This window comes from Lactuca sativa, chromosome 5 (genome assembly GCF_002870075.4).
Source record: "Lactuca sativa cultivar Salinas chromosome 5, Lsat_Salinas_v11, whole genome shotgun sequence".
NCBI classification, from domain to species: Eukaryota; Viridiplantae; Streptophyta; class Magnoliopsida; order Asterales; family Asteraceae; genus Lactuca; species Lactuca sativa.
The window spans coordinates 49,610,736-49,627,970 of record NC_056627.2 but is presented as its reverse complement, the minus strand read 5'-3'; the positions used below and the strand labels follow the sequence as shown (position 1 = coordinate 49,627,970).

The 17,235-nt window shown below is 35.6% G+C and overlaps 1 protein-coding gene and 1 non-coding gene across 2 annotated transcripts; one reads left to right on the top strand and one right to left on the bottom strand.

Moving 5' to 3' along the window:
• The first annotated feature begins 1,263 nt into the window (after positions 1-1,263).
• LOC111883270 (probable ADP-ribosylation factor GTPase-activating protein AGD9) lies at positions 1,264-2,886 on the top strand. Its single transcript, XM_023879609.1, has 2 exons — positions 1,264-1,478; positions 2,526-2,886. Exons 1-2 carry the CDS (start codon positions 1,264-1,266, stop codon positions 2,884-2,886), a joined length of 576 nt encoding a protein of 191 aa, XP_023735377.1.
• Positions 2,887-16,756: 13,870 nt separating this feature from the next.
• Positions 16,757-16,863, bottom strand: LOC111883292 (small nucleolar RNA R71). The gene has a single exon (XR_002847398.1). It is a non-coding gene; the product is annotated as a small nucleolar RNA R71 (small nucleolar RNA).
• Between the last annotated feature and the right edge of the window lie 372 nt (positions 16,864-17,235).

The following is a 17,235-nucleotide window of genomic DNA, read 5'->3' as shown; positions in this document are numbered from 1 at the left end:
TAAAAATAAAAAAAATTAAAAGAAAAATGGGTTTATATGTGACTACATATGGAAGATGTAAAATAAATACATACCAAAATGGAAATCGGTTGGATCGGATGGAATGAAACGACGAATGAATAGAGTAAATCATTATATTCCACAATCTACTCTAATAAATGAAAGTTTTTTTTTGTCACATGTCACACTCTCATTCAATTTGTCAAATGTCATTTTGTGGTTATTTTGAATTAATTTTTTTTCCACATGTCATTTTATGAGTTTTTCTATTTTAATAAATTCCACATAACACTTTAATGTAATAATTACACTAAATATAATAATAATTGAATATCAAATTTATTAATGGACTAACCTTCTTATTTTAAAATTCTAAAATTAAAGCTCATTAATTTATTTTGTTTATTTATTTAAATTTAAAAGATAAAAAATCAATTTTAATAATTCATTAATTTTCTTATTTTCTTATAAATCCAAGTTCTTAAATATTGAAACCTTTATATTTAATTTTTTAATTAACCCATGTAATACATGGGTATTACACCTAGTCAAATAATGAAATGAAGTTTTTATGTTATATGTAAATTCAATGTTACAACTCTATTGGATCATAAAGAATAAGTAATGTACATACTAAAAAGATCTTTAAAACCCAAATGTCATCGTATTCTTAGAAATTAAAGTGGAAACTCGAAAAATAAAAGCTAAAAATAAAGAGAAAATAGATCATAAAATTAGGTTTTTTTAACCGAAAAAGCATACATCAAATGAACATTAAACGTATACACAACATATTTAACATCCTATTAATTTAAGAGCCAAAACCAAAGTAAAATTGTTTAGACTTTAAAAATAAGGAAATTAGGTCATCTAACTCATATAATAATAATAATAATAACAACAACAACAACAACAACAACAACAACAACAACTAACTTTTTTTTAAATGACCATAATCTCCGGAACAGAGCATTCTAGAGTAGCAATATTCATTTTGGAGTTTTGATTTCGGAATCTGACGTCAATTCAATCATTGATGTCAAGTCAAATCCATCATTTATGTCATAGATTTCTTACATTTTGGACTCAATGACACATATTCTGGACACACAATCACGGACATAAATTTTGGAGACATATTCCGGACAAACCGTTACACACATCCCATTTCAGACACACCGTAATTTCTTACAATTTCACACTATTAATATGGAGGTACCATACATCGTAAACCTAGTATATTAGCAAACTAAAAACTTGAGAATGAGTTCATCTGAGTTTGACGTTTGTCGTTATGATGAAGCAGATTGTTATGTTTGTTCGGATATTAACCCGTTTCCGGAAGGCCTAAATTTTCCACTCCCTGATAAACCGTCAGATGATATTTTCGAAGCTATGACGACCGCCAAAGAAGCCAATGGAAGGGGCTCTAAAATATTTCGGACACTCAATCAACGTGCAAAAGATTTAGTGGACAAGTAAATGGAAAACAAAATTGGGTTGCTGAAACTATGAAAAAAGTTAAAGAAGCTGAGAAGTGGATTCAAGATGCAAATGCAGAGATTGATAAGCTTCAAGCATAATGGGATAGTCTAAAAGATGTTAGAATTAGAAAAGATTTTATCGGCCGCAAACAAAATATGTATCTCATACAATTTCCTAATTCGTGGAAACCAATATAAGTATGTAAAAGTTTTGTAACGGTCGTTTAACTAATGTTAATGAAAAACATTGCCATTTTAGAAAACCCTACCATTTCTTTTATATAATTAAGTTTGAAATGACATTAAAATATTTAAAATTAGAGTATATTTACATGATAACAGAGATTTTGCATCTAGTACAAACTAACAGTGTCTACATGATTTTCAAATAATTTCATACAGGTCTCAATTAGGCTAAACTCATTATCAGTCATTTGCACTCGTCCTTCTATTGTTGCACTTGACATACGTGTTTCTTCGATGATGTTCATTGTGTTCACAAACTGTCGTATATCTTCAGACATCGTAGCGAGGAGCATTTGCTGTAACATCCATAAAAATCATTGGTGTCAGGTGTTGGTGTAAAAAAATCATGTGAACATGGCCCCTGTATTCAATGATGTTCATTGTGTTTCTTCGATGATTGCTCTACTATAGAAATGATGAATCGATCCAGGATCTTACATAATTCTTATAGCAGGTTTTTAGCTTAATTGAATAGTATAACGTTGCATAACCAATGAGTAATTTAGGAATTGTTACTTTAGTGGGAAAACTCTCTTGAGAACTAGGGACTAAGAAAGTTGTGATCTTTTCCTTTGGCCAACAAGAATCTATTTTACACTTAACAGATAATACCCCATCCTATCTATCCTGGTTGACTTTTAGCTGTCATCAGGAGGCAACTTTTTTTTTAAGTTGGATGATAATATTGGTTTGTTAAAAACTTGCAAGGGGGTATTGTAGTTGGAATGCCAATATTGTAAATTAGGAAAGATCTACTTCTTACAATCAAAAGAATTCTAACTTGAAGTTTTACAGGTCAACGGATTTAGATTCATGGACACCAAATCAATTAAAGATGATGAGTTTTGGGGGCAACAATCGAGCTCAGGTGTTCTTCAAGCAACATGGTTGGACAGATGGAGGGGAAATTGAAGCCAAATACACCTCAAGAGCTGCTGAGTTATATAAACAATTACTTTCAAAAGAAGATGCCAAAAGTCATGCAGAAGTTGCTGCCAACAGCTTCCCATCATCACTTGTTGAAACTCTTGATAAACCTTATACTGATTTCAAGCCCTTTGAAACCCTAAAAGAGAACCCTACACCTACACCTACACCTGCAACTGCACCAAAACTTGACACCAATGGCTCTGCTCTTGATAAACCAAGGATCTGATACCAACTTGTAACATCCATAAAAATCATGCCAAATTTAAATTTTTTCAAAACATTTCAAAACCATTAATTATTACAAAACTTGTTTTCAAAATAGTATAATATCAAACTATCCCAGAAACAAGTCATAAACATGAGGAGTTATACGATCACGCCTTTGCCTTACCACGATCATCTGATGTACCTGAAACAAAAACTGAATATGTAAGCCCAAAGCTTAGTGAATTCCCCAAAATACCGATACACTGCACATAACACATAACAAATAACAACATGTACTAGGTCTACAACTATACATATTGCATTACCTATGGGCCCACAATGTGAGTCTGGATTGCCTTCCGGGCCCACAGCTCACATCTGGATTGCCACCGAGCCCACAATACGAGTTTGGTATGCCCTACCCGGCCCTCAGCTCGTATCTGGAATGCTCCTGAGCCCACAGTACGAGTCTGGCATACCGTGCCCGGCCCTCAACTCGTATCCGGAATGCTCCCGAGTCCTCAATATGAGTCTGGCATGCCCTGACAGGCCCTCAGGTCATATATGGAATACTCTAGGGTTTGTTGGCTACCGTACGGAGCAGTATAACCTAGTGTTGCAGAAATCGACCTTGCTGGCCAATTAATCGACGATTAATCGTTTGGCGGTCTCGAACCGATTATGATTAGGGTGTTTGGCGAAAATTGGTCAAAATCGGTCAAACTCGGGCTTGGCGGTCCTCGGCGGTCATAGGCGGGAAATATTTAAAATTTTAAAAAAAAAATTCAAATAGTACACCAAAATTTTAAAATTTTAAATTTTTAAGCTTTCAAATGTTAAAATATTATACTAAATTTTTAAAATTTCAAAAATTTTAAAATATAAAATTTCCAAATACTTAATTTTTTAGGAAATATTAATTTTTTAAATTATTTTATTAATAATTTAGGGTCCCCAATTAATCACCGCCGAGTCTGATTAATTGTTTATCGTCAATCGACCGCCGAGCTACCACCGAACGATTTTTACAACCTTGGTATAACCTCAACCCAACCCACATAAAATGTTGACATATAACATAACTAATGCGCATACAGATAATCACATAATTATACTGTCACAACTGTAAATTTTGAGCCATGTAATCTATATATTCAAGTTAATGTGAATCAAAAACTTCAAGTAAATACAACATGCTAGAACTACAAATAGTCATCAAACAATTGGAAACCCTAAAAGTCCTTGCTAAGTCCATTTTGAATTAGGACTCCCCTATTGGATCCAAATGGACCAATAAGCTTCCAATTGGACTATCATGGGCTTAGAACCCTAAATGGGCTCTAATTGGACCCACACTAAATTATTTCAACATCTTGGGTCATATTGGGCCTAGAATGAAATAAATCACAAACTTTGGTCCATAATTTAATCTAACCTAGCTCATTAAAGCATAAAAATCACAATTTTATTTTATAAGGCTAATAAGCACCCAAACTACCTCTAATGTTGGGCTTAGGGGCAAAAAGCCCAAAAATCCTTTCTTCTCTCCCCATTCTCGGCCCAAGCCCAAGGAAAAAGGGAGAGTTGACCTTGGGTTGCCACCTCACTTTTACATGTTGGACTTCCATGCACATAACTCATGTTTCCAAGCAAGCATCATATCAAGATCACTTCTTTCTTCTCTCCTCTCTCACTCTCGGCCAAACACAACACACACACACTCACAAAAATCTATCCTACACTCTCTAAATCTTGAAGAACATCTCCTTCCCCCTTCTTCAAAAATTTCGTGAATCAAGGGCTCACAAGAAAGATCCATCACCAAAAACATCATCATCTAAGGTAAGTTGATGACTAATCCATGATCTAGCTACTTCATTTTGTTAAAATCTCTTCTAAATTCATTCACTCTTGTGATCTTGCATCCTAGAGGTCGAAATCTTCATCAAAGGGTGCTAAAACCAAAAATCACTTCATTTTTCTCCCATCTTCTCTCCAAAACCGAAACCACACCCAAGGTGAGCTTCATACCCCCTATTTTCTGTTTTTATGAGTTTTGTGGGGGGGGGGGGGAATACAAGTGAAAGTGTAGATCTATATGTGTTTTGTATGCCTTGTATGATTTCCATGCTTATATGTATGCTTTTATGTGTTTTTATGTTGGATCTAGCCTTAAAACTCATCAAAACCGAGATATATCTTGTGTTAAATGATTTTAGCTTCAAATATATTTCTAAATACCAAGTGCTTCAAGAAAAGTGGCTAAGTGGTTTAGTAATAATTTTCTTTGGGTTAAAAACACAAATTTTGGGCCTAAAATATGAAAAATGCAAAAATAAGGGCCCAAATTGACATTTCACAGATTCTGATGGATGAAGTGTGCCAAAACAGTTTCCATAAATAAATTTCTGGAAATATACTCATTTAGGGGATTAAAAACATAAATTCCAAGCTTAATGGGCTAAAAATGAAAATTTCGGCCCAATAAGGCCCATTATGCAAAATTTTCTGTTTTGGAGGGCCAAAACTGTAACTTTCTGTAAAACAGTGGACTATAAGTGTTCCAAATCCTTTTCAAAGGTTTAAAATGCTTTTTAAATTTAAAAAGGACCAAAGTTGCAAAAATTTTCCAATTTGGGCCAAAATTGTCAAAATTGCGAAAAGAAGGGATTAAAACCGAGAAAATTGCATTTTCAGGGACTTAAACTGTTTTCTATGAAAAATATGCTGAAAAATATTAATTTCAATAATTTTTGGTGTTAAAATGTCAAGAAAAATAGTTTAAGGACCAAACCGGGAAGTATTTAATAAAAAGGGTTGAAAATGTAAATTTTACAAATAATGAGGGGCTGAAAACAGGAATATTTCAAGGCTAGTTCAATATATATAATTTGATCAAATAATGGCACCGCGACTATCGACGAAATACAATGCATTACAATACCAAAAGTCGTTGTTAAACGAATTGGCTCGGTCTCGAGCCAATAGAAACCTACAACTACTAACACTACGACACTACGATTCATACAAGTAACGTTTGGTAATACATATACATGCGAGTGTGCACAGACGTCTACGCACCATCTTTGGGCCCCACAAGTGTAAAATCTTGTTCGTTGAGCCTAGCTAGCCCAATGACCTGATCTTAAGGCCCGAAGACATTTTTTTTACGGTGTGTTGGGTTTTACCGATCCGACACAACGTAAATGGACTTTCAATGGCTTGTATACCACCGGTCCCCAAGGGTCCTTTGGTATTGCTAGTAAAGTCTACATTTCATGCGAGGCGGGTCGGGGACCCCTCGTACATTTTATCCCCAACCGGCTAATGGAGTTACCGGGGTCTTCGTGACCTCTTTCTCTTCGGATGTGGGACTACACCTTGTCCGGGCGATTGGATAACGTGATTAGTACTGACGACGCCTTCGGGAATCGTTGGTATATCTACAAGCTGGGCGTTTGCGTAATGCGGGTTTGTAGTAAATAATCATGCTCGAGAACCTTCCAACGTTGCCTGGGACCGACACTATACGCTATGCAATGGTTTCAATGTAACATTACGTAATTCAAGGAACTAGGAGAACATCGGGTTTTCCTAGGGTTTTCAATACTTACCAATTTGAAATGCATACATTTTCAATGAACATTTTTTTAAGTATAGAAACAAACAAGCATACCTATGGATCTTCACAAATGTTTTCAAAATGCTTATCTTTTCAGAAAATATCGGATTTTCTGGTGGTTTTTCAAACAATACAAACATTCGATTTCAAACACTACTTATGAACTCACCAACATTTCATATGTTGACGTTTTTCAAAATACTTGTATTCTCAGGGAACCAGTGAATCAAGGGAAATCATATTCAGTGACGGTTGCAGTTTATTTTTGTACGAATTGAACAAATTAATTTTTGGGAAATGTAATGTTTAAACAATGTATGATATGTAAACACTACTGGTTGTACTACGTTGATGAATGGTGACGAATGTTGTTATGTTTCATATATATTCAATGTTATGGTATTCAATTGAGTCACGACAGCCCCCGGACGTTTCCGCCGTCTGGTTCGGGGGTGTGACATATACAGGTAGTCCTACAGATCAACCAAACTGGCATAGCAACTAGCATGCAACACTAACTCATACTAAACATACTACCAACTGCTAGGATCACATATCCAATGGGCTAGCATTGGTGCCTTCGACCCCTTAGTATAGTGAGAATAACTCACCTCTCAACTGTCGAATCGAAGTGATAACTCAAACTCTCAAACCCCGGCCACGAACTTCACCACCTATAGTTACCATAAGATCATTTCCATAAATTTCCAATTTACCAAAATACCCCAGAAGTCAACTAGTAAACCCTTGGTCAAAGTCCAATTTAATGGTCAATCGAGTGCAGTTCACCGACTCGTCGAGTCCTTCCTGAACTCGAGAAGTCGTGAAACCCCCAGTTGACTCGTCGAGTTTCCCTGAAACTCGCCGAGGTCCACACATGTCCAAATGTCGGGAAAACCCTAGCTGACTCGCAGAGTCACCCTACTGACTCGTCGAGTCCATGCAAAAATCCTTGCACGACAATCTTCATCGGACTCGCTGAGATGGCCATGCAACTCGTCGAGTCCCTTCAGTTCTTTCTCCATCCATACGATTTTTAAGCCACTTTAAAGCTCCATAATGCAGATCTAAGCTCCTAAGGCATACTTCTTATGTAAAGTTGCAAACTTTATGTACATGCAAGGTGATAATGGCCCAAATCAAGCTAAACAAAGGTTCTAAGGGATGAAGAAGGTATTACTTGTCACACCCCTGAACCGAAAGAAATTGGCAGAAACGTCCGGGGATTTGGGTGACTTCGTCTTGAAATATCATCACAGTGAATATAAATGAAACATGACAAACATCATCATCATACATACCAAATATGATCATCATTGCTTACATCAAGTATTGTATTAAATATGACATGCCCAAATAGTTAATGTATGATGATACAAAATATGACAATTTCCACATGTTTCTGTTGAACTTTCTGGTTAACGATTCCCTAAGAATACAAGTTAATTTGAAAACGTCAACACATATAATGTTGGTGAGTTCATAAGCATGTTTGAGTAAAATGTTTTGTATTACTTTGTAAACACCAGAAAATCTGATATTTTTTGAAAAACGGTTTGAAATGTTTGTGTCCGATCTTGTATTAATGCATGTGTGTTAATGTTTGAAAATGTGTAACGTGAATGATCCCAGAAAATCTGATATATTCTGTTATAAGTAAAAGGCGTTATATAGTGGTATGTTTTTCCCAGACAATCCAATATTGTTTGTTTATAAAATGTTGTGGTCTTAACACCCTAAGACTGAGTACCAGTGTATGTATGTTTCCGTGTTACTGATATTGTCATATTTATACATGTTTTTAGGCAATATTTATTTACATTTTTATTAATATTTTGGTTATTTGCATTGAATAATGGTACTTATGAGGATAAATTGTTCTTTGCTGCCAAGTAGAAGCATTTTTGAAGGATAGGGATTGAAAACGACAAAACATGGAACTTCGGAGCTTGGAGAATAAAAAAAGAAGAAACCCACGAAATCAGCTATATTCACGATGTGAACCACAAGTTCACGACGTGACATAAGAATTCTGGAAGATAAGTACGCGTGAAGCAATAATCATTGCCCGATAAGGATTTCTCCTAATTCACAACGTGAATGAATGATTCACGACGTGAATCGCGAATTTGAGAAACTATATATATCCTTGCTCATTACGACTTTGGAGACTTTTTTGGCTGCTTTGAGGGTTCCTGGAGACGTTTTTCAGAAGGAGAAAAGTTCTGGAATTGGCTATTAGCATCCAAGGAGAGAAGAAGTTTATATTTGGTTTAAGAATTTGGTACACTTTAATTATGTCTTTGAATATGAGTTATTCATGTTTGTTAGCTAGTATGTCCAACTAAATCTAGCTGCTTCTATTAGCTAGATGAAGCTGGAACTCATGGTGTAATATTTTAGCTTTGAATTATTAGTGGGTTAAGACTTGTGTTGGATTAATTGAACCTAGCATGTTTGATTTAGTAGTTGATTGCTTTGATGTCTTATTCTGTGTAGTTGATGACCATTAAATTGCATGAATTAGAATACATGGTAATTTAGTGAATATTAAATTATTAGAGTTAGGATTAAACCAATCTTAGTCAAGCAATTAATTATTGAATTAGATTGTGCTAGAGAACTCATATTATGACTGTAATTGTGTTATGTTAATCAATCTTACATAGCTCCAATACATAAAATATTTGATTCTGTGTTAATTTAAGTGTGAACATACTTTGATTTACATGAATTCACTACTAGAAAAACAACCTTTTACGACGCTCATTGCGCGTCGTCTATAGACGACGCGCATTTACGACGTTCAATTACGACGCGCGTTTACGACACGCAATGCGTATCAAGGAAGGCCCTGTCATAAAGGAAGACGACACGCATTCACGTGTCGTAACCTTACGACGCGCGTGTTAATGTCGTAATCTATTATGTACATCAAATTCCAACTAACTAAAGTTGCATCTTGCCTTTCATAATTCTTTAAGACTAATGCTCCAAAAAGCTAATTATATGGATAAGCAGTTGTACATTGGCCCATCTCACTCAATAATGACTTAGCCAAATTCAACTCCAAGTCTTTACTGCATCTTGCTGATAATGCTGCAAGATTTAAATCAAATTCAACTCCAAGTCTTTACTCAATAATCAAAATCCCAAGAGCAACATCCATTGTAGAGGCAAGTTCATTTTCAAACAAAACATAGTATTTATAATGATAAGGATGTGGAGGGTATACTGTAAAAACTCAGACATGGCTATAATGGAGATAACAGGGATAGATATATATACCTTAAACAAATTAGCTTCCAGATCAGATTGAGAGCTGCAAAAAAAACTAATATATGTTAAGGTAGTATTTAGAGGATGTAATATGATGACATACACGTCCATAAGGCTATTATCTATGAGCTTGACCAACACCAAGAGCATTATTGGTAGAAATAATGTTACTATTTGTAGGGTTGATAGGGATAATGTCTCCTCACCTTGTTCATGTACTGAAGCTCCCTGTTGAATATATTATGTTTTTCTATGCATATGGGAACATGGGGAGGTGTCCTATGGGGGTAGATTTGTCATTTGACATACCGGTGACTGAACTGGAGGTGAAGACAAAGCATTTTCAAGAAATTTTTTGTTCATATGAATTCCTTCTACATAGGGAAATTAAGCCAACTAACTTGACTAAGTTGACATGGTTTCTAATTGAAACTAGTTTCAAGATGATGAATGGAATATAAATTCAAGTAGGGTTTTGAAGTTTGAACAACAGATATGTTGTTACCTTAACGAGGCCAGGTGGACCAATGATAACAAGATCTTCAAGTGCTTCTACTTTGTCTAGTGATAAGGTGTTGTATATATCAACATCCTTAAACTCATCAAAATCCTCCTGTAGATGAAATGGTTTGTGGTGGTTTTAGATGCTTTGTGAAAAGTGAAAACAACAAGAATCTTTTATCATGAATTTGACAAGGTGGCATAGAGGAGAGAACCTCAAAGAAACTATTGAGAAAATGTGAAAGGGAAAAAAGTATATGATGACCTGATTTGGTTCCACATAGTCATCAATGAAGTCCTTAACATCATTGACTTGTTCCTCCAGATATAGGAGGCATACCAAGAAGGGTGCTGCTTCCTTGTTGTACTTATTGGAATCTCTGCAGAAATTTCTCTCTTTGATCCGGTGCTATTTCAGTTCTTCCATGGAATTGTCCCTATTAAAAAAAATTAAAAAGTATTTTAGTTAATGTAGATACAATGTATCGATACTTTGTTCTTGGAACATAACAGAATAATGAAACAAGATCTAGAAGCCTTTCATGTGTCTCATATAGCTTATTCAGTTCTTCATGACTCCACTCTTTTTTGGCATTATCATCCAGAATCTCAGTACATCTAAACTTATCCAAAGCCTCTTCTAAATTTCCGACATTGCCTTCTATTTCAACTGTCAGATCCATCATCCTTTCATGCATCTCCGATTTGCCGCCACACTTGATGCAAATGATATATATATATATATATATATATATATATATATATATATATATATATATATATATATATATAATCCAAAAAAATAAATACAAAGAGTCTAGTAATTATTTAAATTTATATCTCAAAGTCAAAAATCACCTTCGACCGTAGCTTCCTTGATGAAAACTGCTTGCAAAGCATTCGGTCCTGCAACTTCCTTGATGCAAACTACTTGCAGAGCATCAATAACATACCTGTAATTATAAATTTACTACTAGTTTAATCACACCACACAAACATAGATAAATAAATAAATAGATAAGTTGTTCTTGTTCTGTATCAAATAGTAACAGTAGAAGTTGACCTTAGAAATTCATGTGCATCTTCTTCTTTCCCATGCCCAAGATTGCTTCCAATGTTTTCGATATGGGTAAGTATGCAAAGAGGAAACAACGGAGAAGGAGAGTTCCCATCTTTTTCCCTCATAACAAGGCCTTCAACCTCACATGTGAAGCACCATCCTCTCTTATCACCTAACAAACACTTTTTTTAATAATAGTTTACTCAACTCAATTAAACAACTTGTTAATGCATATGATAACATACATGCTTTGGAATTAAGTAGTTGTTATGTCAGCTGAAATTTGAGATCCAGTAAAACACTCCACACTCTGTTTAAGGATTCCATAGTCCATATAGGGAACTAAGTAGTTGTTATGTCAGCTGATTATTTTGAAGTACATGAATTGAAAGGAAACAAATTAGTTAACAATCTTAAATAGCAGTCATTGACTGCCCCTAATGCCGACTCTGCTACTTTGTATTCCATTTCCATCCCATGTTTTCTTTTGCCTTTTCCACCGTATTCCATTTCCAATTGTTATCAGCAAGGTTCTCATAATAGATTAAAACCTACATGAACATTTAAAAAAAACACGAAGAAATAGACCCCTTAAACTCTCGGCTACGACGATTAATAGGGAGAATACAAGTTAAAAGAAAAGAAGCAAGCAAGGATTGGGATAATAACCATATGAAACTGATAAGCTTTGTTCGAAGAGACAGTTGATTTCCGGCCACGACGACCCGTAGCCTCAGCCAGACAAGGAATCAGCAGCCTCTTTTTGTCTTCAAATCTGTCAATTTCAAATGCAAATCCTTTCTTATGGAAGATAATTGAATCGAGTATCTACATCGGTGTTGTGCAGAAACTGAAATGAGAAGGGTATAAATGTCTTTTTACGTGGGTGAGGGACCAAAAACAACAGAAACTGAAACCACAGGGATCTTTTTATGTCTTTTTGGAAACTACAGGGACCATTTTTTAACATTTGTCAAAAAAAATACAAAACAAGAAAATCAGATTACCTGGAGTACTAAAAATAGGCCATTTAAAAAGAATGGGACCAATAAGGGCAATTGAAATTGATAAAACAATAACTGCCTTGCTATAACTTTCACCAAATTCATCCAACCATCTTTCAAGTTTTGGTTTTCTTGATTGAGCTTCTTCTGCCAGTTGCATTATCTTGTTCAGCATTGAATCTTTCCATGTCTTTTTCGCCTATAAAATATATAAATTTAACAAGGGCAAAAGGGTCTTTTTTGGGGATATTTGAAAAGAGTTGAGAAATTAGAAATGAAGTACATTTGGTATCATCATACCATCTATCTTCCCATGGCATGAATGATATGGTGTTGATGATGCCCTTCGCATGTGGTTTATCTTCAAGGAAAGTTACACAGTTTTTCTCTTTTGGTTTATTCAGGTTGAGGACTGATATTTGAGGGGCGCCACCATCAGTAGTGTAAACAACAAATAGGCTGCCGCCATGTGGATGCCATGCTACATCTTCTGGCCAGCTTCTGTGTTTGGTGGATGCACAGTCGGTTGTACTAAGAAGATATGCACTTGATCTGTTTTTTTTAAAACACACCAAATTAGAAACTTATAAAATCAAAGCATATGTTTCTTTCATTCCTTCACCTAAAGTTTTGGTGTTACTTGGTACACAAATTGAATTGCATAATGTTCTATTTTAGCCTTCATTTATGATGTCAACATTAAGAACAAAAAGTTCATGAATTTTACCAACATGCCACTGGGTGTTGTCTACATATCATCTTTCATGTCTCTTAAATAATACAAATTCAAAAATAGTAACATGAAACAGATAAAAGATAAAGAACATACCCTCTGGATTGAAGTTGCCACAGATTTACAAGAATAAAAGCTCAAACCTCATCTGCAGCTGCTCAATAAAGCCAGATAAGCATTGTTAGTCATAAGCCTGTTAGGTGCTGCCTGAAAATCCCTTTGCAAAGGATACCGTAAAAGTGAAACTTTATCTTCAAGCATGCTACCCCCTCCCTCAAGCAACCGATGCATGCCACGTGTCATATCATTAGAAGCTTGAGATCCGGACTTTAGATACCCAGAAATAACTAAAGCACGAAATAGCCCATTGGTATGAGTCTGAGGTTCATTAGATGACAATTCATCATTATTTCTATTTTTCAAACCATCACCACCATTGGCTTTAGATTCTTCATTATTGACCAAAGGGTCTGGTAGTGGTACGTCATAATCTCCAGATTTTGCTTCCCGTTGCAATAGGATAACACTAACCTTCTGTAATAGGCTGCACCTGATTGTCACAGTAATAAAAATATTGAGACCTAAAAAGAAATACCCTCCAAGAAAGAAAGTAAGAAAATGAGATAACTTACATGATTCATTTGATTCATGGAACTAATGCCATAACTTTCAGGGTAAGGATTCCCTGAATAGTTAAATTCAGCATTCACATAATTTAGGTTATATCCTGTGTATGAAGAGCACCCAAGAAGTCAAATACCATATCATTTTTATAATTATCCTTTCTTAAACATAAGTTGAGAAATTTAAACTAAATTCACTTGTAGTTTTTTAGGATCTAAACACTTCCCTGTAAACATAGAATCAATTGTTGATTTTTTGTTGTTGTATTAACCACTTGGGATTTGGGATTTCCATATTGGTGAACCCTGACCACTGCTCACAGCAAAACCAATCATCCTTGTTTTAGGACTGTGCGATAATATCTATTTCTTTTTATCCTGAAATGAAAATATTATACAAAATCAAAAACTATTTACAAGAATAAAAGCTCAAACCTTAGAAACTTGAATAAACAGAAATGATGTTGGTGTCACAACTCTTGCAACTGAATACCCCTGAGAGATAGCCTAATACCAACACTAGTACCAACTGGGGGGGCTAAAGAAACTGAAACCCTAATTCACAGATTTCAATCCAACAAACTAAGTAACACTACACCCACCATATTCAGATCGATCAAATAAAGAGGAGTGAAAATTTGTAAATGCTTTACAAAAAACTTAAATGTGGAGATAGGATCGTCGATAATTATCTTGGTGGTGGACTGTGGCATGGCTGACGACGTCACCGCCCTCGTCTTCGTTCAATGCCGCCGCCCTAAAAAAATGGTATCAGAGGCAAGGGATTCGACCAAAATAGGTTCGGGATGCAGTCTCCGAGATGGTGACGCTGATGAGTCGCAATCGCCGGTGAAGTAAGGCGTGCCTGATAAGGCCGCCGGCCGGTGAGATGAAGTGTTGCACTCGTACTCTAGCTCTATTGTCTAGAGAATGTTGACGTGAAAAAACCCTAGTTATCGTGTGGGGGATTTAGGGTTGTTAAGGGGAACATGGGATACTGAGACATGATCGACCAAAAAAGGGTTTTAATTTTTTTGGAATAAATGTTTCTAACCAATTAACAAACCCTAAATGGTTCTTAACAATTATATTGTCGGAAAGTAGGGTAGATGGGAAGAGGAGAGGATGAGGAACACTATATCTCCGGTTGTAAGCATTAGGAGTCATAGAACCCCAAATGCTAGCTCTGCGATGTTCGTCTTTGGGAGCACGTACAAAAGCCCTAGTTGCTGGTCTCCAATTTGTGATCTTCAGGAATGAACATGAGTTTTTAAGAAAAAAATTATAGAACAATTATATGAGTTGTCGAGGTTTATAGCAGAGATGGTTTTGTGATTAGGGTTTGCAGAGAGAAGGGAAAAGAAGAGAACGAAGGCAGACCTTGAAGCGGGGTATTTAAAAATTTTAGAATTTTAAGAGGATTTCCTAAGAACGCGCGTTTTGAGTAAAAAACATACAACGACATTCACAGAGGACGCACGATTTTAGATAAAGTGCCCTCCGTGTTTTTAAGTTTTTTTACATGAGACACTAATTTAAGGGCACACAATAATGCGTGATGTCAATCCTTCAATTTTTTGAAGAGATGACACTTTTTTAATGCCCCTCGCTATTGCGTAACATAAATCAATGAGTGTCGTGGTTTGCGCATCGTAAAATGGTCTTTTTCTTGTAGTGATTAATTCAAGTTAGTAGATTTAGAAGTAAATTGCTAATACTATGTTAATTGATAACCAACAGTACTTGTCATAGCTAATTTATAAATCACTGAGGGAAAGTGGATTCAAACTAACAGAAGTTTTTTGTTTACATATTGAACTTTTGTAAAAGAATTAAGTTGTCTAAACTTGCAAAATTAGAGAAATCCCATTTCTTTGTTAGTAATTAGGTTAATTTAGTAGTAGATAGATTAATTAGTCAAAACCGTTTCCTGTGATCGATACCTGACTTACCCGACTATTCTATAATTTGACTAGGTACACTCTCTAGGTGCAATATAGTTAGTTAAGTTAGTTAGGTTATAAATATAAAATTAGGTGTAGTTATTTGCACGCATCAAGTTTTTGGCGCCGTTGCCGGGGAACAACTTAATTGTTAGTTGATTTATTTGCTTTAGATTAATCAATCCTTTTTGTGGGGTAAAACCTAAAAAAAGTTACTTTTTCAGCTTTAATTTTTGTTTCAGTACCCAACTCACGATGTGAGCCTGAGGCTCACGACGTAAGTGCAGTAGTTTTCGGTTTTTCTTCGTTTTTCTTTTCTGTTTAATTTTCTGCGACTACACTGGGTGGTACTTTTTACCACAGCGTGGTGACCAGTTAGTAGGTTATTTCTAGTATTATTTGGTTCAATTTTAGGTTTTTATTTTTGTTTTATTGTAGAAGTTCATGACCAAAGGCTCTAACACACCTTTGGTGCCACCACTTGAAGATCCAGAGTCAGCCCTTCACAAGAAGACGGATAAGAACGCGGGAGTGAGCAAAACACCAAAAAAGTCATCTTTCAAAGACCTCAAATCAGTCTTTGGAAGGAAGTCGGGAAAGAAGGTAGGAGTGTCATTATCAAAGGACAAAAGCAAGATAGAAAACTTTGAGCAAGATCCAAACCTAAAGGATACCGAATACGATACCGAGCCCGAATTTGCATTACATAGAAGTGAATCCGAAGACGAGTATTATAAAGAAATGGCGGATATTGCAGATATGTCCATGGGAGCTGACAAAAAGAAAATTAGAGATGACGCTGGTCCTGGCCTAATACAACCTGCAATTCCTGCAACTGCCACATTCGAACTGAAAGGACACATACTTGCTGCACTTAGGGATGTACCATTTTTTGGAAAGGATCATGAGGATGCTTACAAGCATTTGGATGAAGTAAATGACATAGCATATTATTTTAATATCCCAAATGTGCCAAGAGAGACAGTCTTGCTAAGGATGTTGCCAATCACTTTTAAAGGAGCTGCTAAAGATTGGCTAAAGGAACTACCACCCGGTGCAATCACCACTTGGGCCCAAATGCGCGAACAATTTTTGGATCATTTTACCCACCTTCCAAGATAGCTAAAATCAAAAAGGCAATAGAAAATTTTGAGCAAAATCCAGGTGAGTCACGTTATGAGGCATAGGAGCGCTATAAGGGATTGTTGAGAAATTGTCCCCAAAATGACCTCAATATACAACAAGAAGTGTCGATCTTTTATAATGGTGTTAATGTCATGACAAGACAACTCCTTTATTCCCAAGGACCACTTACCAAGAAAAAACTGGGGGAAGTTAAGGAGTTAGTGGAAGAATTTGCAAAGCATTCCCATGAGTATCACAATCCATGAAGTGAGGGAGTAAAAGGAAAAGGGGTTAAAAATTTTGCAGACATGGCTACTGTGATAGCCATGCTTGATACAATGGACAAGAGGATGACAAAAATGGATCAAGCAATACATGCTATAAGATTTGGGTGTGAAAGATGTAATGGTCCACACTTGACCAAGGATTGCAGCTTAGATGATAATGGGTATAAAAAGGCTCAAGTTTGTTATTTGAA

Bases quoted from the DNA above. Each gene is read 5' to 3' on its own strand.
- LOC111883270 (XM_023879609.1), top strand. From the start codon at position 1,264: ATGAGTTCATCTGAGTTTGACGTTTGTCGTTATGATGAAGCAGATTGT. The intron at 1,479-2,525 runs GTAAATGGAAAA...GAAGTTTTACAG, and splicing joins GCAAAAGATTTAGTGGACAA to GTCAACGGATTTAGATTCAT.